Source organism: Rhinoderma darwinii, chromosome 1 (genome assembly GCF_050947455.1).
Source record: "Rhinoderma darwinii isolate aRhiDar2 chromosome 1, aRhiDar2.hap1, whole genome shotgun sequence".
Taxonomy (NCBI): Eukaryota; Metazoa; Chordata; class Amphibia; order Anura; family Rhinodermatidae; genus Rhinoderma; species Rhinoderma darwinii.
Window position 1 is genome coordinate 155,975,660 of NC_134687.1, and position 23,856 is coordinate 155,999,515.

Consider the following 23,856-nt stretch of genomic DNA (forward strand, 5'->3'; position numbering starts at 1 on the left):
AGGCTAAATATACAGGTGCAGTGCAATGGCCGCGTGCTCTCGGGATTGCTGAGCTTAAGACTACTGAGGACCTCCCACAAGAGGGACGGATCAAGGGTGCGTCAGCCAACCGGCGGAAGGGCTCGTCCATGACGACATTGAGCCTCATTAACCGCTTGTAGGCTGCATAGTTCCCACTGTCTCATCGCTCTATGCAGCGTCTGTAACACATGGAGACCTGGTAGCACCTCCCCAGCCAAACTAATACCTAAGCAGGACATTCTAGCCTCATAGCCTAGATACTTATACGGATGATCAGAGAGTTCAAAACATTATATTCTAGATTTGAAAAAAATTGATTCACCCTCATCACCTTGTGTTATAGGAATACATGTAAACATCATTCCATATCACAGGCATGGACGTCATCATGGGATCATCTCATAGGGGTGGATACATATTAATGTGGATGGCCTCACATGACACATCCAACCTCCCTGTACCTTGTGTTCTAGAATCTAAAAAGGTATATGTAAATATTGTATTAAAATGAATAACTCTACACTTAATATATTATATCAGAAAAAGAGCAGATACGTGCACCTTCAAATAACAATGTGTGTTCTGAGTAGTCGCAGATGGAGACCAAGAGCAAGGAGATATAAAACAAGGGGACTTGTTCAAATGAAGCATGTAAAGCCATACTGCTCATTTAAGCCCATAGGAGAGAGAGTGTCTTCAACCGATGAATCCATATGCATTCCCTCTGTAGAATACGTTTATGGGTATCACCTTTCCTCACGCTCTCATGTATTTTCTCAATCCCCATAAAGGATATACTATTCGAGTCCCCTTTGTGGTGGAAATTAATGTGACGTGCCACTGTTGTATCTCTCTTGTGCTTAATGTCTCCGATATGTTCACCTATTCTCTGCCTCAGTTCCCATGTGGTTTTCCCTACATAGAACAGTGGGCAACTGCAGGATAAAAGATATGAGGCCTTTCGCTTTACAGTTGAAGAAATTACGTATTTTGTAGATTTTCCTGGTCACATGACTTGAAAAAGACTTTCCTACATGCATGTGTTTACATGCTATGCAACCTCCACATCTATAGTGTGAGTAGGCAACCATACATTGCAACAATACGAAATACTGATAGGACACTGATATCCGGTAATGCAGCGATAGCAGATATGTTTAAATCTTACTATGCTGCTTTATATAGTTCACATGTTCAGGTGTCTGAGGCACAACTTGAGACATACTTATCTGGTATCTCATTGCCACCCTCATCTGTTGATAGAGAATTTTTGGAGACCCCATTGCAGTTAGAGGAGTTGCAGGAGGCGGTGGCATCTCTAGCTAATAATAAGGCTCCGGGGTCGGATGGTCTTCCGGTGGAAATTTAAAAAAAATTGGGTGACATACTTTTGCCACACCTCTTGGATGTTTTTACGTCAGCTGTTAGAGACCAGGGTTTACCTGACACTATGAGAGAGGCAGTGATAATGGTTCTTTTGAAACCTGGTAAAGACCCTTTGCTTGCTGAATCTTCTAGACCGATATCTCTCTTACCAGTAGATATTAAAATCATCGCTGAGGCCATAGCCGTTCGCCCCTCTAAGATCATCACAAAGGTAATACATCCTGATCAAACTGGCTTTATGCCTCAAAAGTCTACAGCTATAAATCTTATAAGGCTATTTTTGAATTCACAACTTCCAGCTGATAACTCATGTAAACGGGTGCTTTGGTCCTTAGATGCAGCAAAAGCCTTTGACAGTGTGGAATGTGCGTATTTATGGGCGGTACTTAGGAAGATGGGCTTTGGGGACTCTTTTATCTCATGGATTAGATTATGCTGCCCCCTTGGATGCCGCCGTGTCTGCTATTGGATAGTTACACCCACACAGGTGACATATGAAGATCTCCCTATGAAGTGTGTCACTTCCTTTAAATCTCTAGGTGTGGAAATATCCATGAAAATTGAGGATTTTGAAAAATTTAATTTGACTCCCTTACTGGCCAGGTTTAAACTTAAGCTAGATGTGTGGCGTAAATTATATCTCTCAGTCATTGGCAGGTGCAATTTAATCAAAATGATATGGATGCCTCAGTTGTTATCTCCTACACAATGCTCCTATTTGGTTACCACTGTGTTTTTTTTTATAAGGTCAATGTGTTATTTCGATCAATTATTTGGAATACGGGGCATGCACGCATAAAGTTGGAAACTTTGCAAAGAGATAAGACGGACAGAGGTTTGGCGGTTCCTAATCCTAGATTATACTATTTGGCTTCTCAGCTGCAGCATCTCAGAGGTTGGGATATTGATGACTCAGTTGACTCCATCAAGCTGATGTTACAACAATTCTTATGTTCGGATTCACTGTACGAGGCGTTGGAGGCACATAAATTTAAACAGCATGCTAAAAAATATCCAACATTATATTTGATGCACAAAATATGGTGGTGTGTTAGGAATATGCAATGTATTATGGGATGTACACAGTATACAGCTATTTGGGATACGCCGTGGTTGTCTCATATGAATACACTAACAGATTTTGCTTTGTGGAAGAACAAAGGGGTCCATAGAATAGACCAGCTGTTGGGGAATAAAGACCTAAAGCAGAGGCGTAGCTAGGTTCTTCTGCACCCGGGGCAAAGATTCAGATTGGCGCCCCCCCCCCCAACTTATTTCCCGACATCTCCTTCCCCCTCGCCATGTTTTCTTTCCCTACCAATCAATGAGATATAATTTTTTTTCACGATTTTTTTAATGTAACGCGAGTATAAAAGCATTTCTACATTTTACAAGCGATATAGTTCTATAATGTAATTAACATAAAAATAAATTAAAAGAAAATAAATTAAAGAGGCCACACACAGCCCCCCTTGTAAATAGCGCCACACAGCCCCCCTTGTACTTAGCGCCACACTGTGAACAGACCGGTGAGCGGTAGCCTACCTCTACCACTCTCCGCTCTGCCTGGTGTGACTTACCGGAGAAGCCGAGGAGGTCATGCGGCGCAGGCAGCGGCGGAGTTCCGTCTGACTAGGGTTGATGACAGCCGGCCTTAGCATGGATGGCGCCCTGTGCGGGACTCTCTATTGCCGCCCCCTACACAAACCAAAAATTAACCACATATATGGACGCGCTGGAACATATATACTGTACATACATAAAGACAGATATTTAGACATACAGGCAAATATACATACACACATCAGGAATATATACAAACAGGTAAATATATAGACGTACAAACACATATATACACACACACACCGGCAGATAAATACACAGACAGGATCATATACAAATACATAAAAGGCGCAAATATACAAGCACAAAGACACATTCACAAACAGACCCATATATACCCACACAGGCACATATGCACACAGCACAGATAATGTAGTAGTGTTACCTGCAGTCCTATGTAACACCACAGATAACACAGTGATAACTCTCTGAGCACAGATAATGTAGTAACTGCTGCCTGCAGTCCTATGTAACAACACAGATAACACAGCGATAACTCTCTAAATACAGATAGTAGTGTTACCTGCAGTCCTATGTAACACCACAGATAACACACAGTGATAACTCTCTGAGTACAGATAGTAGTGTTACCTGCAGTCCTATGTAACACCACAGATAACACACAGTGATAACTCTCTGAGTACAGATAGTAGTGTTACCTGCAGTCCTATGTAACACCACAGATAACACACAGTGAAAACTCTCTGAGTACAGATAATGTAGTAGCTGTTGCCTGCAGTCCTATGTAACACCACAGATAACACATTTTAATAGAGCTGAGATTGTAATTTAGCACAATGTGTTATCTGTGGTGTTACATAGGACTGCAGGCAACAGCTACTACATTATCTGTAATCAGAGTTATCACTGTGTTATCTGTGGTGTTACATTGGACTGCAGGTAACATCTACTACATCATCTGTACTCAGAGAGATATCACTGTGTTATCTGTGGTGTTACATAGGACTGCAGGCAACAGCTACTACATTATCTGTAATCAGAGTTATCACTGTGTTATCTGTGGTGTTACATTGGACTGCAGGTAACACTACTACATTATCTGTACTCAGAGAGATATCACTGTGTTATCTGTGGTGTTACATAGGACTGCAGGTAACATCTACTACATTATCTGTACTGTGTAGCAGAGCTGAGATTGTAATTTAGCACACAGTACAGATAATGTAGTAGATGTTACCTGCAGTCCTATGTAACACCACAGATAACACAGTCATGTCTCTCTGAGTACAGATAATGTAGTAGTGTTATCTGCAGTCCTATGTAACACCACAGATAACACAGTGATAACTCTCTGAGTACAGATAATGTAGTAGTGTTATCTGCAGTCCTATGTAACACCACAGATAACACATAGTGATAACTCTCTGAGTACAGATAATGTAGTAGATGGCAGAGACAAACACATGCAGAGACAAACACATGCAGAGACACACACACGCAGAGACACACACACACACGCAGAGACACACACACACACGCAGAGAGACACTCACCATGTCTTCTTGCTGACAGGTCAGGACGGGCTGTGTGTGGGCGGAGCTTCCTCTCTGCTTCTCGGCAGAGCACAGGCAGAGCTGGGAGGCTGCAGCACGGGAGTGGACCTGTCCCCTGACCTGAGTCATCTTACCTCATGTCACTGACGTGAGGTCAGGTGACTGGACTGGTCCACTCCCTGGCCGTCAAAGATCCCAGTCAGAACGCCGTAATGTCCTGGCTGTTCCTAAGCTGCTGCAGGTGTCCCACATACGGGGCGCCTGTCAGCAGCGATCAGCTGCTCTTCGGCGCCCCCCTTCCCTATCCTCCGGGTTGCGCCCGGGGCAAATGCCCCGCCTGCCCCCCCCTAGCTACGCCCCTGACCTAAAGTTATTCTCATGTCTGCAGTCAGAATTTGGTCTCCCTCATACTTAATTTTATAAATACCTTCAGCTTCAGCACATGTACGGCATCGAGAGTAGGACTACTGATATCAGAATAATGGACAATGTCCTGATTGGAGTTATTGGTACGGCTAGTCATACTATTGGCCTTATATCTGGTCTATACAGAGGTCTTTTGATGAGGTTCCTTGATGGATTTCTTTCTGTGTTGAGAAGTAAATGGGAAAGAGATCTTGGGCCCATAGAAGAAAGTCAGTGGGAGGATATTTTATTGCGGATCCCTAGATTGTCCATGAATGAGGCGCACTGTATCTCTCATTTATTTCTGCTACATAGGGTTTAAAGAACACCAGTGTTTCTGACAGAAATTGGGTTTCGGGATTCCTCAGCTTGTCCTAGATGTGGTGTGGAACCGGGCACGTTGATACACATGATGTGGCAATTTATACAGCTGCGGAAGTTTTGGTCTGAGGTAGTGGACCTTATTTCTTCTGTATATCAGGTATCGGTAGATTTCACACCATTTGTTTGTGTTTTGGGGTACGTGGAGGATATTTCTGTCTCTGAGCATGTCACCTTGGCTGTTGCCCGTATGTTATATGTAGCTAGGAAGCTTATTGCACAACATTGGCTGGATGATAGACCTCCTACATTGTCAGAATTTTGTAATAAAGTCACTTGACTAACGTGTATGGAAAAACATATTTATACCTCTAGGAATGCTAAACACCAATTTGATAAAGTATGGTCTCCTTGGGTTTTGAGACAGGGCCTGAATTCCTTGCCTGATGCTGTAGCTGAGACACGTTCTGGACCGTAATAGCTTTCTAGTATCTATGTGCTGCTTAGTGTATGTTACGTCCATGGCCGGGGGTCGTCGTTCTGACTTACCCCTTGACGATCCCGGCCATGGACGCCTCTCTTCTCGGCGTGCGCTCACTCCAGGGAGACGCCGGCACTCTCTTCCGGGTCCTCGGACTGTGTCCCGCAGGGCGCGCGCGCGCGCCCGCGCGTGCACTGCCTTAGAGGGCCAGTACGCGTCCTGTTGGTGCCGGTGCACTATTGTTCCAGAGGGGTTCGAAAGGCAAGACTGTGGTATGTGGTTACTACTCCAAGCTGTTTTCTTCTGCTGAGCGCAATTACTCGATTGGAGATCGGGAGTTACTGGCCATCAAGCTGGCTCTGCAGGAGTGGAGACACCTACTGGAGGGCGCAGCTCATCCTATCCTGATCTTCAGGGACCACAAGAACTTGACCTACCTACAGACGGCTCAACGGCTGAACCCTCGTCAAGCCAGATGGTCATTGTTTTTTGCACGGTTCCGGTTCGAACTCCACTACCAACCTGCCGACAAGAATGTGAGGGCCGATGCCTTGTCTAGGTCATTTGAGACAGAGGACACTGTGGAGTCCCCACAGAATATTATCGATCCTTCCTGATTCTACTCTGTCAACCCTCTGCAGGTCAGAGACATTCCTCCAGGAAAAACTTTCGTACGGCTGGCAAACAGTGGAAGAATCCTTCGCTGGGGTCACAGTTCCAAGCTGGCAGGACATGCAGGTGCTCGTAAGACCCGAGACCTAATTGCCCATCAGTTCTGGTGGCCCACGCTGTCCAAAGACGTCAAGGACTTTGTCTCCTCCTGTACGGTGTGTGCAGCCAACAAAGTTGCCCACTCCAGACAAGCCGGTCTGCTCCAACCACTGCCTGTGCCCGATGCCCCCTGGTGGCATATTGCTATGCATTTTGTTACAGATCTGCCTCTCTCTGCGGGAAGCAGTGTGATCTGGGTGGTGGTGGATCGTTTTTCTAAAATGGCTCATTTTGTTCCTCTGACTGGCCTGCCTTCTGCCGCTCGACTGGCTGATCTCTTCATGCAACACATCTTCCGTCTGCATGGATTACCTCTGCATATTGTCTCAGATCGAGAGGTCCAGTTCACCTCTAAGTTCTGGAGAGCACTCTGCGGCCTACTCGGCGTAAAGTTGGACTTCTCCTCAGCTTACCACCCTCAGTCCAATGGACAAGTTGAGAGGATTAACCAAATTATGGAGAACTACCCTCGGCACTTTGTCTCCAGAAGACATGACCACTGGGTGCAGCAGCTCCCGTGGGTGGAGTTCTCTTATAATAACCATACCAGTGAGTCCACCACCTCCAGTCCATTCTTCATAGTATACGGTCAACATCCTCGAATACCCCTGCCCGGCTCTACTATGTCTCAGGTGCCTGCAGCCGACTCTACCTTCAGGAAGTTTCTGCAGATATGGCAGCAGACACGATCTTCTATTCTGCTGGCAGTGGACCGCATGAAGAGAAAGGCAGACACTAGAAGACGAAAACCTCCCCAGTTTCTTCCAGGTACAAAGGTCTGGCTGTCTTCCAGGAATATCCAGCTGAGGGTGCCGTCTTGCAAATTTGCTCCCAGGTTCCTTGGACCCTTCGAGATTCTGCTGCAAATCAATCCTGTGTCGTACAAGCTTCGACTGCCTCCTACCCTCAAGATCCCTAACTCCTTCCACGTCTCCTTGCTAAAACCCGTCGTTCTGATCCGCTACTCCAGGACTCGTAGTTCCGCAGTGGCTCCTGGCGGTTCATCCGGAACTTTTGAAGTGAGGGAGATCCTGGCCACCAAGAAAGTAGGAGGCAGGACGTTTTACCTGGTGGATTGGAGGGGATTTGGTCCAGAGGAGAGGTCTTGGGAGCCAGAGGAGAACATCGATGCCCCTGTCCTCGTGAAGAAGTTTCTTTCCCGCTCTGGTCCCAAGAAGAGGGGGCGTAAGAGGGGGGATACTGTTACGTCCATGGCAGGGGGTCGTCGTTCTGACTTACCCCTTGACGATCCCGGCCATGGAAGCCTCTCTTCTCGACATGCGCTCCCTCCAGGGAGACGCCGGCACTCTCTTCCGGGTCCTCAGACTGTGTCCCGCAGGGCGCGCGTGCCCACGCATGCAAGGCCTTAAAGGGCCAGTACGCGTCCAGCTGCCTTACATCAACTATCAGCCCAAATGGCTGCTGGACTATAAAAAGGGGCCCTGCCCACTGGTTCCTTGCCTGAGCGTTGTTGTATACCCTAGTTTGTCTTGCTAAAGGTCTCCCAGTGTGTTAAGGATCTGCCAGGCACAGCTTCTGTATCCCCGCCCATAGGTAATCAGTCTGCACCTGCTTCTATGTCTGTGAGACTGACTCCATCTTCCACCACTCAGGATGGCAGGCTTAGCGGTGGGAGAGCCTATCACAGCCTGGCCAGACGGAGCTAGCTCCCGCCCTCTGTCTATTTATACCTGCCTTTCCTGTTCCTCCTTTTCTTGTGATTCTTCTCTGTTGGTTTCCTGGCCCAGCTGCAGCTTCTTGTACTACTTGTCCCTGCTTCGTATTGACCCTGGCTTACTGACTACTCTTCTGCTCTGCGTTTGGCACCTCGTACACTCCTGGTTTGACTCGGCTTGTTCACTACTCTCCTGCTCTGCGTTTGGCACCTCGTACTCTCCTGGTTTGACTCGGCTCGTTCACTACTCTTGTTGCTCACGGTGTTGCCGTGGGCAACTGCCCCATTTCCCTTTGTTCTGTGTTTCCTTGTCTGGTTGTCTGTCATGCACTTACTGAGTGTAGGGACCGTCGCCCAGTTGTACCCCGTCGCCTAGGGCGGGTCGTTGCAAGTAGGCAGGGACTGAGTGGCGGGTAGATTAGGGCTCACTTGTCTGTTTCTCCATCCCTGTCATTACATAATCACAAGCCCATATACCTAGTCTACCCTGGTCCCTCACACCACTATGGACCCCCTTGAGACCCTGGTTCAGCAAATGCAGGGTCTCTCCCTACAGGTCCAGGCCCTGGCTCAGAGGGTCAACCAGCCTGATGCTACCATGGTAGTGCCCCTCACCTCACCTCTTGAACCACACCTGAAGTTGCCTGACCGGTTCTCAGGGGACCGGAAGCCTTTTCTCTCCTTTCGGGAGAGTTGTAGGCTCTATTTTCGTTTAAAGCCCCACTCCTCAGGTTCTGAGAGCCAGCGGGTGGGTATAATTATGTCCCGGCTCCAGGAAGGGCCCCAAGAATGGGCCTTCTCCTTGGCTCCTGACGTCCCTGAACTTTCCTCCGTTGATCTTTTCTTTTCTGCTCTCGGACTCATTTATGACGAGACTGACAGGACTGCCTTTGCAGAGAGTCAGCTGGTGACCTTACGTCAGGGTAAGAGACCTGTTGAGGAGTATTGCTCTGACTTTAGGAAGTGGTGCGTAGCTTCTCGGTGGAATGACCCTGCCTTAAGGTGCCAGTTTAGGTTGGGTCTGTCGAACGCCCTGAAAGACCTGCTAGTTAGCTATCCCTCTTCTGACTCCCTAGACCAGGTTATGGCTTTAGCGGTACGACTTGACCGACGTCTCAGGGAACGACAACGTGAACGTTTATGTGTTTTCTCCTCTGACTCCCTCATGATGCCTCCCGAGGTTCTGTTGCTTCGTTCTTCCACGGAAGACTCGGAGGTACCTATGCAACTCGGGGCCTCCGTGTCCCCCCAACAACGTAGAGAGTTCCGCAGGAAGAATGGTCTCTGCTTCTATTGTGGGGATGACAAGCATCAAGTGAACACCTGTTCTAGGCGTAAGAATAAGCAGCCGGAAAACTTCCGCGCCCAAGTGATCATCGGGGAGGTCACTTGGGCGCACAGGTATTTCCCGTAAATATGAAACGTAATAAAATCTTGCTTCCCTTTCAGGTCTCTTTTGGTGGTAGGTATGCTACCGGCAGTGCCTTCGTGGATTCAGGGTCGTCTGCTAATATCATGTCTGTGGAATTTGCTATGTCTCTAGCTATGCCTTTGATTGATTTGCCTAAACCTGTCCCGGTAGTGGGTATCGACTCCACTCCTCTTGCTAATGGTTATTTTACACAGCATACCCGTTTTTGAACTCCTTGTTGGCTCCATGCATTTGGAGCAGTGCTCTGTACTGTTGATGCAGGGATTATCGTCCGATTTGGTTTTAGGCCTTCCCTGGTTGCAGTTGCATAATCCCACGTTTGACTGGAATACTGGGGATCTTACCAAATGGGGTAATGAATGCTTGACGTCATGTTTTTCTGTTAATTCTATTTCTCCCCCTGAGGAGGTGAACACGCTACCTGAGTTTGTTCAGGACTTCGCTGATGTTTTCTCTAAGGAGGCCTCCGAAGTGTTACCTCCTCATAGAGAATACGATTGCGCTATCGATTTGGCACCAGGAGCTAAGCTCCCTAAGGGTAGGATATTTAATCTCTCTTGTCCCGAACATGAATCCATGAGAGAGTATATCCAGGAATGCCTGGCCAAGGGTTACATTCGCCCCTCTACTTCTCCGGTAGGTGCTGGCTTCTTCTTCGTAGGGAAGAAGGATGGTGGTCTTAGGCCATGCATTGACTACCGTAACTTGAATAAGGTCACTGTAAGGAACCAGTATCCCCTTCCTTTGATTCCTGATCTCTTTCATCAGGTTCAGAGGGCCCAATGGTTCTCTAAGTTTGATCTACATGGGGCGTATAACCTTATCCGCATCAAAGAGGGGGATCAGTGGAAGACTGCGTTTAACACGCCCGAAGGTCATTTCGAATACCTCGTCATGCCCTTTGGGTTGTGTAATGCTCCCGCGGTCTTCCAGAATTTCATAAATTAAATTTTAAGAGATTACCTGGGGGTATTTCTTGTAGTGTACCTTGATGACATACTTGTGTTTTCCAAGGACTGGTCCTCCCACATTGAGCATGTCAGGAAGGTGCTCCAGGTCCTTCGGGAAAACAAACTGTTTGCGAAGACCGAAAAATGTGTGTTTGGGGTGCAGGAGATACCATTTTTGGGTCAAAACCTCACTCCTCATGAATTCCGCATGGACCCCGCCAAGGTCCAGGCTGTGGCGGAATGGGTCCAACCTGCCTCCCTGAAGGCGTTACAGTGCTTCTTGGGGTTCGCTAATTATTACAGGAGATTTATTGCTAACTTCTCGGTCATCGCTAAGCCTCTTACGGACCTCACTCGCAAGGGTGCTGATCTCCTCCACTGGCCTCCTGAGGCTGTCCAGGCTTTTGAGGCCCTTAAGAAGTGCTTTATCTCGGCCCCGGTGTTGGTTCAGCCCAACCAAATGGAGCCATTTATCGTGGAGGTTGACACGTCCGAGGTGGGAGTGGGGGCTGTCTTGTCCCAGAGTACCAGGTCCCTCACCCATCTCCGTCCCTGTGCCTACTTCTCCAGCAAGTTTTCGCCCACTGAGAGTAACTATGATATGGGCAACCGCGAACTCTTAGCCATTAAATTGGCATTTGAAGAGTGGCGCTACTTCCTGGAGGGGGCTAGGCACCAGGTAACGGTCCTTACCGACCACAAGAATCTGGTTTTCCTAGAATCGGCCCGGAGGCTAAACCCAAGACAAGCTCGATGGGCGTTATTTTTTACCAGATTCAATTTTTGGGTTACCTATAGGGCTGGGTCTAAAAATATTAAGGCTGATGCACTGTCGCGTAGCTTCATGGCCAGCCCTCCTTCGGAGGAAGATCCTGCTTGTATTTTGCCTCCAGGTATAATAATTTCCTCTATTGATTCTGATTTATTCTCTGAAATTGCTGCTGATCAAGATTCAGCTCCCGGGAACCTTCCTGAGAACAAGCTGTTTGTTCCCCTGCAATTCCGGCTAAGGGTACTTAGGGAAAATCATGACTCCGCACTATCTGGTCATCCAGGCATCCTGGGCACCAAGCACCTCATTGCCAGAAACTGTTGGTGGCCTGGGTTGCCTAAAGACGTTAAGGCCTACGTCGCCGCTTGTGAGGTTTGTGCTAGGTCCAAGACTCCCAGGTCCCGACCAGCGGGCTTACTACGTTCTTTGCCCATTCCCCAGAGACCTTGGACCCATATCTCCATGGATTTTATCACCGATTTGCCTCCATCTCAAGGCAAGTCGGTGGTGTGGGTTGTAGTAGACCGCTTCAGTAAGATGTGCCACTTTGTGCCCCTCAAAAAACTACCCAATGCTAAGACGTTAGCTACCTTGTTTGTCAAACACATCCTGCGTCTCCATGGGGTCCCTGTCAATATTGTTTCTGACAGAGGGGTACAATTTGTTTCTTTGTTTTTGAGAGCCTTCTGTAAAAAGTTGGATATTGATCTGTCCTTCTCCTCTGCCTTCCATCCTGAAACTAATGGCCAAACCGAGAGGAGTAATCAGTCTCTAGAACAATATTTAAGGTGTTTTATCTCTGACTGTCAATATGATTGGGTCTCATTCATTCCCCTCGCCGAATTTTCCCTTAATAACAGGGTCAGTAACTTGTCAGGGGTCTCCCCCTTTTTCTGTAATTTTGGGTTTAATCCACGGTTCTCCTCCGTTTCACCTGGTAGTTCCAACAATCCCGAGGTAGAGGTCGTTCATCGGGAACTGTGCACAGTCTGGGCCCAGGTTCAGAAGAACCTAGAGGCGTCCCAGAGCATACAAAAAACTCAGGCAGATAGAAGACGTTCTGCTAACCCCTTGTTTATGGTCGGGGATCTGGTGTGGCTATCGTCAAAGAACTTGCGCCTTAAAGTCCCGTCCAAGAAGTTTGCTCCCCGGTTTATAGGGCCGTACAAGGTCATTGAAGTCCTCAATCCTGTCTCCTTCCGACTGGAGTTGCCCCCATCTTTTCGAGTACACGACGTGTTTCATGCCTCCCTCCTTAAACACTGCTCCCCGTCCTTGGCTCCCTCGAGGAAACCTCCTGTCCCCGTTCTCACCCCTGAGGGGGTAGAATTCGAGGTGGCCAAGATTGTGGACAGCAAGATGGTCCAAGGCTCCCTCCAGTACCTGGTCCATTGGAGAGGATACGGGCCTGAGGAGAGGACTTGGGTACCCGCCCGGGATGTTCACGCTGGGGTATTGGTCAGGAAGTTCCACCTTCGTTTCCCCAATAAACCAGGTCCATCTAGTAAGGGTCCGGTGGCCCCTCATAAAAGGGGGGGTACTGTTAAGGATCTGCCAGGCACAGCTTCTGTATCCCCGCCCATAGGTAATCAGTCTGCACCTGCTTCTATGTCTGTGAGACTGACTCCATCTTCCACCACTCAGGATGGCAGGCTTAGAAGTGGGAGAGCCTATCACAGCCTGGCCAGACGGAGCTAGCTCCCGCCCTCTGTCTATTTATACCTGCCTTTCCTGTTCCTCCTTTGCTTGTGATTCTTCTCTGTTGGTTTCCTGGCCCAGCTGCAGCTTCTTGTACTACTTGTCTCTGCTTCGTATTGACACTGGCTTACTGACTACTCTTCTGCTCTTTTGGCACCTCGTACACTCCTGGTTTGACTCGGCTTGTTCACTACTCTCCTGCTCTGCGTTTGGCACCTCGTACTCTCCTGGTTTGACTCGGCTCGTTCACTACTCTTGTTGCTCACGGTGTTGCCGTGGGCAACTGCCCCGTTTCCCTTTGTTCTGTGTTTCCTTGTCTGGTTGTCTGTCGTGCACTTACTGAGTGTAGGGACCGTCGCCCAGTTGTACCCTGTCGCCTAGGGCGGGTCGTTGCAAGTAGGCAGGGACTGAGTGGCGGGTAGATTAGGGCTCACTTGTCTGTTTCCCCATCCCTGTCATTACACAGTGTTTTCAGTTCCCAGTGTTACCCGTTCCTGCTGCCTGTACCCTGTATCCCGTGCTATCATTACCTGCTGTGAAAGTGAAGTCGTGTCTTCCCGCTGCATTCGCGGCGTCACCTGCTGCGAAAGTCAAGTCGTGTCTTCCTGCTGCATCCGCGGCGTCACCTGCTGTGAAAGTCAAGTCGTGTTCCTGCCACTGTCTACATTGCCTCAGGTACCCGTTCAGAAGTATGGACAATGTTTTGTACCTTGTTGGCCAGCTACTACCCTGCTACGCGGTACGGCCCAGTGGGCCCACACCCCGCGCCGTGACATTGTAGCTTGATTGGCCTATGTGGGATTTTGGTAATCATTATATTTATGTAATATGGAATTATACACGCTATGCAATATTTTTGGTATTGTTATATGTCAGAATACTGTGTACTCATGGTCATATTTGCTCTGGAAGATGGGGGAGGGGGGAATGTGTATTTGGGGTGTTGTATCACAAATGTTTTCTTTTTGCTGGAAAATAAAAAATTACTTCAGTTAAAAAAATATAAAAAAGGATTACTTGGAGAAAATGTAAGCCCCTTGTTTAGAAGATCACATTGTGCATCAGAGAGGGTGTGCAAAGACAAATTTATTACCTCTAAATTATTCTTGGGTTTCGTCCCCTGTTGGTAAGATGAGGCGTGTTTACATTTTGCAGCATGTCTTTCTCTGTTTCTACAAGGGTAAGAAGATTCTTGTGCATTGGCGGCCTCATCAGTTCGTTTGGCTCTCAAATGTTCATTATTAGATGCCAAGGATGAGATAGACCCAGATCTTGACCAGGATATAGATCTTGATAGTACATTTCGCCATCTATATACTCGGCCTTGTTGTAGGTCGTTATTATCTCTTTGGAATTTAGAAGATTTAGTGGAACAAATCTCTTGTTCCCATTTCAAAAATTCCTTATCAAGGTCCTCGTTGAATTTTTCAAGTGCCTCACTTGAAAGGTCTCTTGATTTTGATCTGCAATTGCTCGATTTCACTTTCAATTTCAATTAGGGTCGCTTGATTAGCTTGTATAAAGGCAAGTTGTTAACAAAATGTTTTAAGATTTTATCTACATAATTGCCAATATTTTGACCTATATCCCCTACGCCTGACACGATCGGATGTCCCCTGATGGGTACAGTATTTGTGTGCACCTTTGGAAGTGCATAAAAAGTGGGTATTGTAAGAAAGGGAGGGTGTAGAAACTCCTGTTCTTTCTCTAAAATGTAGCCCTCATAATTGGCCACTAATAGAATGGCCTCCAGTTTGAATCTAAATTCTGGGCTAGGATCCTTATCTAGGATTCTATAACACTCTGTATCTTTCACCAATGTTAAGCACATTTGATGATACGTTTTTCAGTCCATGACCTCTACATTTCCCCCCTTATCTGAGAGTTTTATTATGATGCTTTTATCCTGCTCAAGGGACATTAGGCTGCTGATTTCCTCTTTTGTGAGATTTGCTCTACCTCTAATTTTCCCTTCTAACAGATCAATTTCTTTGGGGACCAGGTCCAGAAAGATATCGATGTGTGGTGTATCACCTAGTAGTGGCATCTCAAAATTTTTCATTTGGAGTGTGGTGAAAGGTCCTTTCCCTTCTAGTTTCTCCCCCTCCTCTAATAATTCCACCAATGAATTTGTAGCTTCTAATTCTGACTCAATCCCTTTTGTATACACAGATTTCTAATTTGAATATGATGATACTTATCCCATTTTAATTTTCTGATGAAAAGAAGTCCTTCACCCAGTTAAAAGAGGTAAATCTAGTCGAGGGTACAAAAGAGAGTCCCTTGCTGAGTAGTGTCAATCCACTAGCTGAAAGGTGTCTGGCTGAAAAATTGAAGACGTGGAAATCGGAGGCAAGTTTCCCGGGACAGGGACTGTAAGTCCTGGTGGTAAATGAGTACTGGGAGACACTGTTAGCCTGCGGTAAAGGGGAAGGTTTTAGGTTAAGCCTAGTGCTGCCCTCTTGTAGTCATCCAGCGTCGCTACACTATGGCCATTTTTAGTCTCATTGCCAAGAAACGAGCTGTGGGAATACATTTATGTGCGTGTTCCGGTGCCACCATTTTGTGTTAGTCCATTTTGTCATTGGGGTTTGGGATTGTGAGTATTTGTAGAATTTGTTTTAATTTGGCCTCTGGAGGTGTTTTGTCTAAAAAACCATTGCTGCAAATAAAGGTTTCATACCCTTTCATGTGGGTGTGGTAGTAGAGAACAGTCCCATGTAGTGTCGTATGCAACTGGCTGAGACCATGCAGGGTGTCATCAGCAATTTTAGTGCCCCATAAAGCCAGATGCCAATGGCTTTATGGGGCACTGAAATGATGCGACGCATAATTATTTTCTAAATTTCCTCATGCCAACCATTCTTCCCCCGTGTCTCCCTCACTACTGTGCCTATACCAGGACTATTTGTTTTTTCCTGCCTGTCCCTCCATAACAGAGCACCTGTACATACTGTATCCAACCTACCCCGCACACACATGGACACAGAGCCCCTGCCGAGGTGTGTGTCCTTTCCACCTCCAGAGAGTCCCTAAAATCATTTATCTCCCCCATGCCGTTGCTCATCCTTACTGGAGCTCTGCTACTTAGTTTGCACCTTCCCCTGCTGCGGCCTTCCCACATTGCACCTCCCTACATTGTGCCTCCTCTCTGCCCCTCTTCCTTAGCCCCTGCCACCTTTTCTCACCTCCCTGCAACCATACTCTGTATAGATTGGTCCCCATTGCTTACATAGACGATTGATCCTTGGTAGTTTGGCCCAAACTGGTAGCCCAAACTAAAGTACCAGGGCTTAAGCCTCTATGTATGGTTCATACACATTTGATCAATGTTTATGGCATGCTCACCACATACATGGACACACTGATATGCATGCAAAAATTTTGGCCTCATGCCCCGCCCATTTATATACGACATGTCTCCAACCTATTGCATTTAAATCACAAATAGTGCACGTCTTCCTTCATCACACCTTAAAATCAATAAAGACCCCTTAAACAAATCCAGACCCCCATTAATAAAGACTTCAGACCCCCTAAATAAATACAGTTCCCAGACTAAACCCCTAAATACAGACCCCAGTCCAAACTCCTCCATAATAAAGGCCCCATACCAGAACCCCCATTAATACAGACCCCCTAAATACAGACCCCTAAATACAAATCACAAACCAGATTCTCTAAATAAATACAGACCCCCATTAACACAGACCCCAGAGCAGATCCCCCATTAATACAGACCCCCTAAATAAATACAGACCCCCTAAATACAAACCAGATTGTCTAAATAAATACAAACCCCCATTAACACAGACCCCAGACGAGATCCCCCATAATACAGATCCCAGATCCCCATTACAGAACCCCATAAAAACAGACCCCAGACCAGATCTCCCATAAAACAGACCCCAGACCAGACTACCTAAATAAATACAGACCCTAGATCAGAATTCCCTTTAATACAGAACACAGACCAGACTAGAAAAGGATGTCCCCTGAAGACACACACAAAGAAATAAATGGCCTCTTATCTGACTGTGAGGCAAGCATCAGCGGACTGGGAGAAACAGAGGACACCACCTCCAAAACTGGCGGGCATGGGAGGAGCAATGATGCGATGTGCTGTATTTTAAGCAGGCACAGTGAGACATCCATGGCACCGCTGCTCATTGCCTGGTTGTATTAGTGACGTCTAAATGCTGCTATTTCCCAGTGGTGCAGACGCCGGTGCAGACGCTTACTGTACTGGCAATTGTTTGCTTTTGCTTGGGGGCGGGCCGTTTGATTTTACTTTAGTAGGGAGAGCGGGCCTCGCAATTAGGCCTGTTCTTTCCACCAATGTGGAACCATAGGCAGGTAACGGCCTCCTGCTACCAGTAGTGACAAGGACACTAGTAAAACTTTCACTTGCACTAAAACAGGTGAAATTTAATCGCTTATGCTTCCTAACTAGACAGATTGATATCCCTAAAGTTTAAAGAGGCTCTGTCACCAGATTTTGCAACCCCTATCTGCTATTGCAGCAGATAGGCGCTGCAATGTAGATTACAGTAACGTTTTTATTTTTAAAAAACGAGCATTTTTGGCCAAGTTATGACCATTTTTGTAGTTATGCAAATGAGGCTTGCAAAAGTCCAAGTGGGTGTGTTTAAAAGTAAAAGTCCAAGTGGGCGTGTATTAGGTGCGTACATCGGGGCGTTTTTAATACTTTTACTAGCTGGGCGCTCTGATGAGAAGTATCATCCACTTCTCTTCAGAACGCCCAGCTTCTGGCAGTGCAGACACAGCCGTGTTCTCGAGAGATCACGCTGTGACGTCACTCACAGGTCCTGCATCGTGTCAGACGAGCGAGGACACATCGGCACCAGAGGCTACAGATGATTCTGCAGCAGCATCAGCGTTTTCAGGTAAGTAGCTACATCGACTTACCTGCTAACGCCGATGCTGCTGCAGAATCAACTGAAGCCTCTGGTGCCGGTGTCCTCGCTCGTCTGACACGATGCAGGACCTGTGAGTGACGTCACAGCGTGATCTCTCGAGAACACGGCTGTGTCTGCACTGCCAGAAGCTGGGCGTTCTGAAGAGAAGTGGATGATACTTCTCATCAGAGCGCCCAGCTAGTAAAAGTATTAAAAACGCCCCGATGTACGCACCTAATACACGCCCACTTGGACTTTTACTTTTAAACACACCCACTTGGACTTTTGCAAGCCTCATTTGCATAACTACAAAAATGGTCATAACTTGGCCAAAAATGCTCGTTTTTTAAAAATAAAAACGTTACTGTAATCTACATTGCAGCGCCGATCTACTGCAATAGCAGATAGGGGCTGCAAAATCTGGTGACAGAGCCTCTTTAATTGACTTGGGATTATACTGGGATGCTAAAGTGTTACCTTTTTGAGCAGTGTAGATAGATATAATTTTTTTAACTTTTTTTAAACATTGCAAGTGAATATTAAATGCACTAGTATGTCCCAACTGGCATGTTCACAGGACAGCCCTGGAAGCCTAAGGCCTCATGCACACGACCGTGGTGTTATTCTGGTCCGCAAATTCCAGGACCGTGTTCCGTGGAATGTCATCCGCAGTTCATCCGTATGTAGTCCGCAGTTCATCCGTATGTAATCCGCAAAAATGCGGATGAAAAAAAAAAAAAAAAGGACTTTTAAACAGGATGCCAAAAGCTTGGTCAAACCCCCTTTAGAAGGTCACATGATCGCTCTGGAGCCATTTCCTGCTGCATTTTCCCTGATCTTTGCTTTGTGCGAGTTCAGTGAGATTGCGCTGCTGATATAGCTGTGGTTTTTGTCAGTTTTACTCACTGCGAACATGTCTTCTGATGATGTGGATGATGTACTCCTGCACTGGCTCCTCTCCAGGCGATTTGGACAGCAACCACCAATGCTGGACGAAGAACCGAGGAGGAGGAGGAGGAGATATTGGGTTCACCCCATTATCTCACAACGGCTTAGGAAGGGGCATTTTAACATGCTGTACTCAGACCTGCGGCAGCACCCGGACAAGTTCCTCAGCTACTGCCGTATGTCCGTGCAAACTTTTGACTGTCTGCTGGCGGACCTTCGTCCTGGACTGATCTTCCAGGACACCACCATGAGACGTTGCATTTCTCCAGAGGAACGCCTGATGGTCACTCTGAGGTAAGAAAACCTAAATCCCCTTCTACGACATGTCTCTACCCTGCAAACAATATTAGTATACTTGTCCCCTGTTCATATTGCCGCCTTGCCACCGTGTTGCAGATATTTTTCCTGTCTGTGCATATTTTGATATATATGTTTTTTTTTTTTTTTACAGATTTCTTGCTACCGGCAACTCCTTTGCCTCGCTACATTTCCAGTTTCTGCTGGGGTGCTCCACTATTTCGAAGATTGTCAAGCTTACCTGCGAAGTCATCTGGCAGCAACTTCGAGCAGCAGTTATGCCAAAGCCCAAGCCAGAGGACTGGATTCGGATTGCCGATGGCTTCTTCCAATCAGCACAGTTTCCCAACTGTGTTGGTGCGCTGGATGGTAAGCACATCCGCGTAAAAAAGCCTGCTCACTCAGGGTCTCAGTATTTCAATTATAAGCAGTTTTTCTCGGTGGTGCTGTTGGCCTTGGCTGACAGTGACTATCGGTTTATAATTGTCGATATTGGGGCCTATGGAAGCTCTGCGGATGCTGGCATCTTCAGGGCTTCCAGAATGGGTGAACGGCTAGCATCTAACCAGCTCGACCTTCCGGAACCTAGACAGCTTCCAGGATCTACAGGACCACCAGCACCCTTTGTCATTGTGGGTGATGAAGGTTTCGGACTGTCCCCTCACCTGATGCGTCCATTCCCTAGGCGTGGCTTAGATGAACAGAGGCGCATTTTTAACTACCGCCTTACACGTGCAAGACGGTATGTGGAGTGCACCTTCGGAATTCTAAGCAGCAAGTGGCGTGTGTTCCAGAGCTCCATTCAGATGAATCCTGAAAATGTGACAAAGGTTATACAAGCGTGTGTTGTCCTCCACAATTTTCTGAGGATTCATGAGTCGGCAGTGGACGCAGAGCTGAACCATTTCTCTACTAATTACATCCCTTTGGACTACACACCACATAGAAGACCTGGAGTGTCTGGACTGGCCGTCCGTAATTTGTATACAGACTATTTTGTATCACCTGAGGGAGCAGTTCCTTGGCAAAGGGATGTGCTTCGTCTGCCAAATTAAAATTTGAGAGGGACTGTTGTATTTCCGGTTTATGTTACAAATGTTAGTAGTTAAAGTTGCAGTAGTAGAGTAGGGACTCGCAAGAGAATGAGGACCCTTGACGCGGGTTGCGAGCTAATGTATTTCTGTTTTTTTTTTTTTAATTCTTTATTAATTAAAAAAAAAAAAAAGCGATTATTTGCATTTGGCAGAAATGCAGACCAATACCTCATTATGTTTTGCAATAATAATAAAGACAAACACATAATTAACTATAAACTTATTTTATTTCTTGCATAAAATAGTGTCAACAAACATAAACAAAACTATGTTATATAAGTAAATTATAAATTGTAGAAGGATTGCGAAGGTGCAGGTTCATGATGTGGTCGTGGAACTGACTCCCCCTGCTGCATGTGCCCATACTGTTGCTGAGAAGGTCCTGGCATGCCATAAACTGAACGATCGTCACTGAATAGCGGCATTGAGTCTACATATGACGGATGCTGGATGCCTTGCGCGGTTGCTGCAGGTGCTGGAGGGACAGAGTTGAAGGTGCTTGCATCACACCCCCGTCTATGAAACTCGATGGCCTGATGCATTGCACGTGGGTCAGGATGTGTCGCAAATATTTCCACGACTTCCATTAGTGCTGTTTGGCACCTTATCTGTCTGGAAATTGGCACTCTTTTAAGAATATTAGAGAGAGCGCGACAGAAGGTGCCCTCTTCAGTTTCAGTAGCTCTTTTCTCTAAGTGCTCTAATACACGCAAGTCGACTTCCTGCCTTGGCTCTGTACGTGTTGGACCTTTGGCAGAACGTCGACGTTTACCTCGGGGGATAATTTCTTCGTCCGCGGCACAGACTGGATTATCCACTGTTGTTGGTTCCGCTGTCACAGGAGTGGAAGTGGACCTAGCAGTCCCCAAAGCTACGTCAGGCTCTTCAATTTGAGTCTCATCAGAGTCTTCTTCTTCCTCCAGATTATCCTTGGTTCTGTTTGAAAATGAAAACATAATGTTAGGGAATTTTTGTAGTAATTTAACGTCATGTCTACAGCTGGGCAAATACACTATGTATGCATCACTACATGCAGAGCCCTAACTAGGAAAGACAGGGCCGCATAGCAAACTTTTGACTGGGGCCATCCCTCCACTGGGTGTAACCCCCCCCCCCCTTGTAGATAGTGCCTTTTTTGCTGCCCCCACCCCTGTAGATAACGCCATACAGCCCCACACTGTACACTGTATGGCATTATCTACCGGGGTACTATATGGCGTTATCTATAGGGGGACTGTACGGCGTTATCTAGTGAGGGGGCTGTATGCCGCTAACGCCATACAGGCCCCCCTCCCCGCCCCCCGGACAAATGCCACCTATAGTGTGTCCTACAAATACATGCCTTATCGCTGGCAGCGATAGGGTGAAGGGGGGACTGAAAGTCCCCTTAAGTTCTGTCGTCTGCACATCTCCCAAAAATTGAAAGGAGCGCTGGTTATGTATGCGCACAAGCACGACTTTGGCTCCATTCATTTTGACGGAGCTGGCGAAAGTACGAGGTTTGGGATGGAGAAGTTCAGGGTACTTTCTGTCCCCCGTTCTCCCTGTCAATGCCAGCGATCACACATGTATCCCCGATTCAGTGGTTAGGGGATACATGTCTGTTGTTTAATGTCAGAGCGGGGAGATACCTCCCTGCTCAGCCGTAGTGTTCAGTTGCGTCCCGCTGTAGCCGTCATAGCGGCTGCTAGCGGAGCCTCCGGACATGGTGGAGTCCCCTCATGCCGCGGTCCCCGTAGCAGTCGCTACGGCTGCTACAGCGGTACTTACACAACTGGCTACATGGGCAGACTACAATGGTCAAAGTATATAAGCAATACTTACGGGCCAACCTGCATTACATCAAGAAGAAACGAAAGTTGTTTGGTGTACATGTATGGCTTTTTTTTCAGACGTCCGTCTCCGCTCTTCCCCTTGTCATTTATCTCACGCTTTAATTGGTCTCGGCACGTGTTCCAGCGTGTTTTGACGTTTTCGACTATGATATAAAATAAACCAATCACAGATCAACATTTTAGAAGAGTACATTACTAGATATTAGGAAATGTGGTTTATTATATGAAAATGATGCCGCAAACAAATCTGCACCTACATTTGCATATTTGACAGGTAATTCCGACGTTGCAGAAACTACAGCAGACTTGCCACGTTTTCCATGTGCCCACACGACAGCGTCCGTAACGGCTGAAATGACGTTGCTGGTTTCAGGAGAAAACATCACCCGTAATTTCAGACGTAAAGGCATGTGCTGGCGCTTTAACGCAGCGTCCTTTACGGACGTAATTGATTTTCATAGGAGCCCATGAATAACGGCTCCAATTATGGCACAAGAAGTGACAGGTCACTTCTTTGACGCGGGCGTCTATTGACGCGTAAATATACACGCCGCTTGAACACACAAACGTCAGCCCATTGCTTTCACTGGGCAGATGTTTGTCAACGCTATTGCGGCGTATTTAGCGTGCGTAATAGAGGTCAAACACCCCCGAATTACGTCCGTAATTAGTGTGTGGGAACATACCCTCATAGTGACATGTCACGTTTTGATCGGTGCTGTTCAGAGCCATGAGACCCCCACAATCTCACGTGCACTTCTGCAGCTTCATTTCAGCGATTGGTGGGTGTTTCAGTGATCCAACCGCCACCAATCAAAACGTCAGGCATGTCATTATGACATGACAGGAGTACTCAGAAACCGCATCAAGGTGTGAAACTTACCCATGCGCTTCTTTTGCACTTTAGTTGCCTTCTCCCACTCAGGATGCACCTCACTGCAGACCTCCTGCCAGGCAAGATCTTTCATATTCCTGTCTGCATATTCTTCCACCCGCTTATTCCACAGACAGGGCTTGTGCTGGACCAGGATGATTAGTTTCTCAACGTTTATTGAAGCCATGCTGCTCTCTGCTGCTCTCATGCACTGTCTCCAGACTTCACGACGACAGAAGTCATTCCCGGTCGTCGCCTAGCAACACTTCCGCAAATCCGCAAACTGCGGATGACACACGGCGGTGTATCCGCAATTTCCACGGGCCCATTGACTTCTATTGGCATGTCCGCACCGCATTTGCGGCCCATAATAGGACATGTCCGGAGTTTCTGCGGCACGGATGTGCGGACATGCGGAGACCCGTGAAAACACGGATAGTGTGTATGGGCCCATAGAAATGAATGGGTCCGCAATTCTCCCGTGGATTTGCGGGGGAATTGCGGACGCAAAAACACGGTCGTGTGCATGAGGCCTAAGGGTATGTTCACACGAGGGCGTCCGTTACGGCTGTAATTACGGGGATGTTTCAGCCTGAAAACATCCCCGTAATTTCAGCCGTAACGGCATGTGCAGGCGCTTGGACGCCGCGTCCATTACGGGCGTAATTAGCGCTGCTATTCATTGGAGTCAATGAATAACGGCTCCAATTACGGCCAAAGAAGTGACAGGTCACTTCTTTGGCGCGGGCGTCTATTTACGCGCCGTCTTTTGACAGCGGCGCGTAAATTACGCCTCGTGTGAACAGACAAACGTCTGCCCATTGCTTTCAATGGGCAGAT

At 47.2% G+C, this 23,856-nt stretch overlaps 1 protein-coding gene across 1 annotated transcript; it reads right to left on the reverse strand.

Moving 5' to 3' along the window:
- Positions 1 to 20,543: 20,543 nt before the first annotated feature.
- Positions 20,544 to 22,642, reverse strand: LOC142737691 (uncharacterized). The gene is made up of 2 exons (XM_075849713.1): positions 22,132 to 22,642; positions 20,544 to 21,243 (listed from the first exon to the last, which is right to left on the reverse strand). Exons 1-2 carry the CDS (start codon positions 22,179 to 22,181, stop codon positions 20,592 to 20,594), a joined length of 702 nt encoding a protein of 233 aa, XP_075705828.1. The 5' UTR covers positions 22,182 to 22,642; the 3' UTR covers positions 20,544 to 20,591.
- Between the last annotated feature and the right edge of the window lie 1,214 nt (positions 22,643 to 23,856).

Excerpts from the sequence above, each read along its gene's own strand:
- LOC142737691 (XM_075849713.1), bottom strand. The coding sequence starts at position 22,181 with ATGTACACCAAACAACTTTCGTTTCTTCTTGATGTAATGCAGGTTGGC. Across the intron at positions 21,244-22,131 it reads GATGTAATGCAGGTTGGCCC|AACCAAGGATAATCTGGAGG; the intron begins GTAAGTATTGCT and ends ATTTTCAAACAG.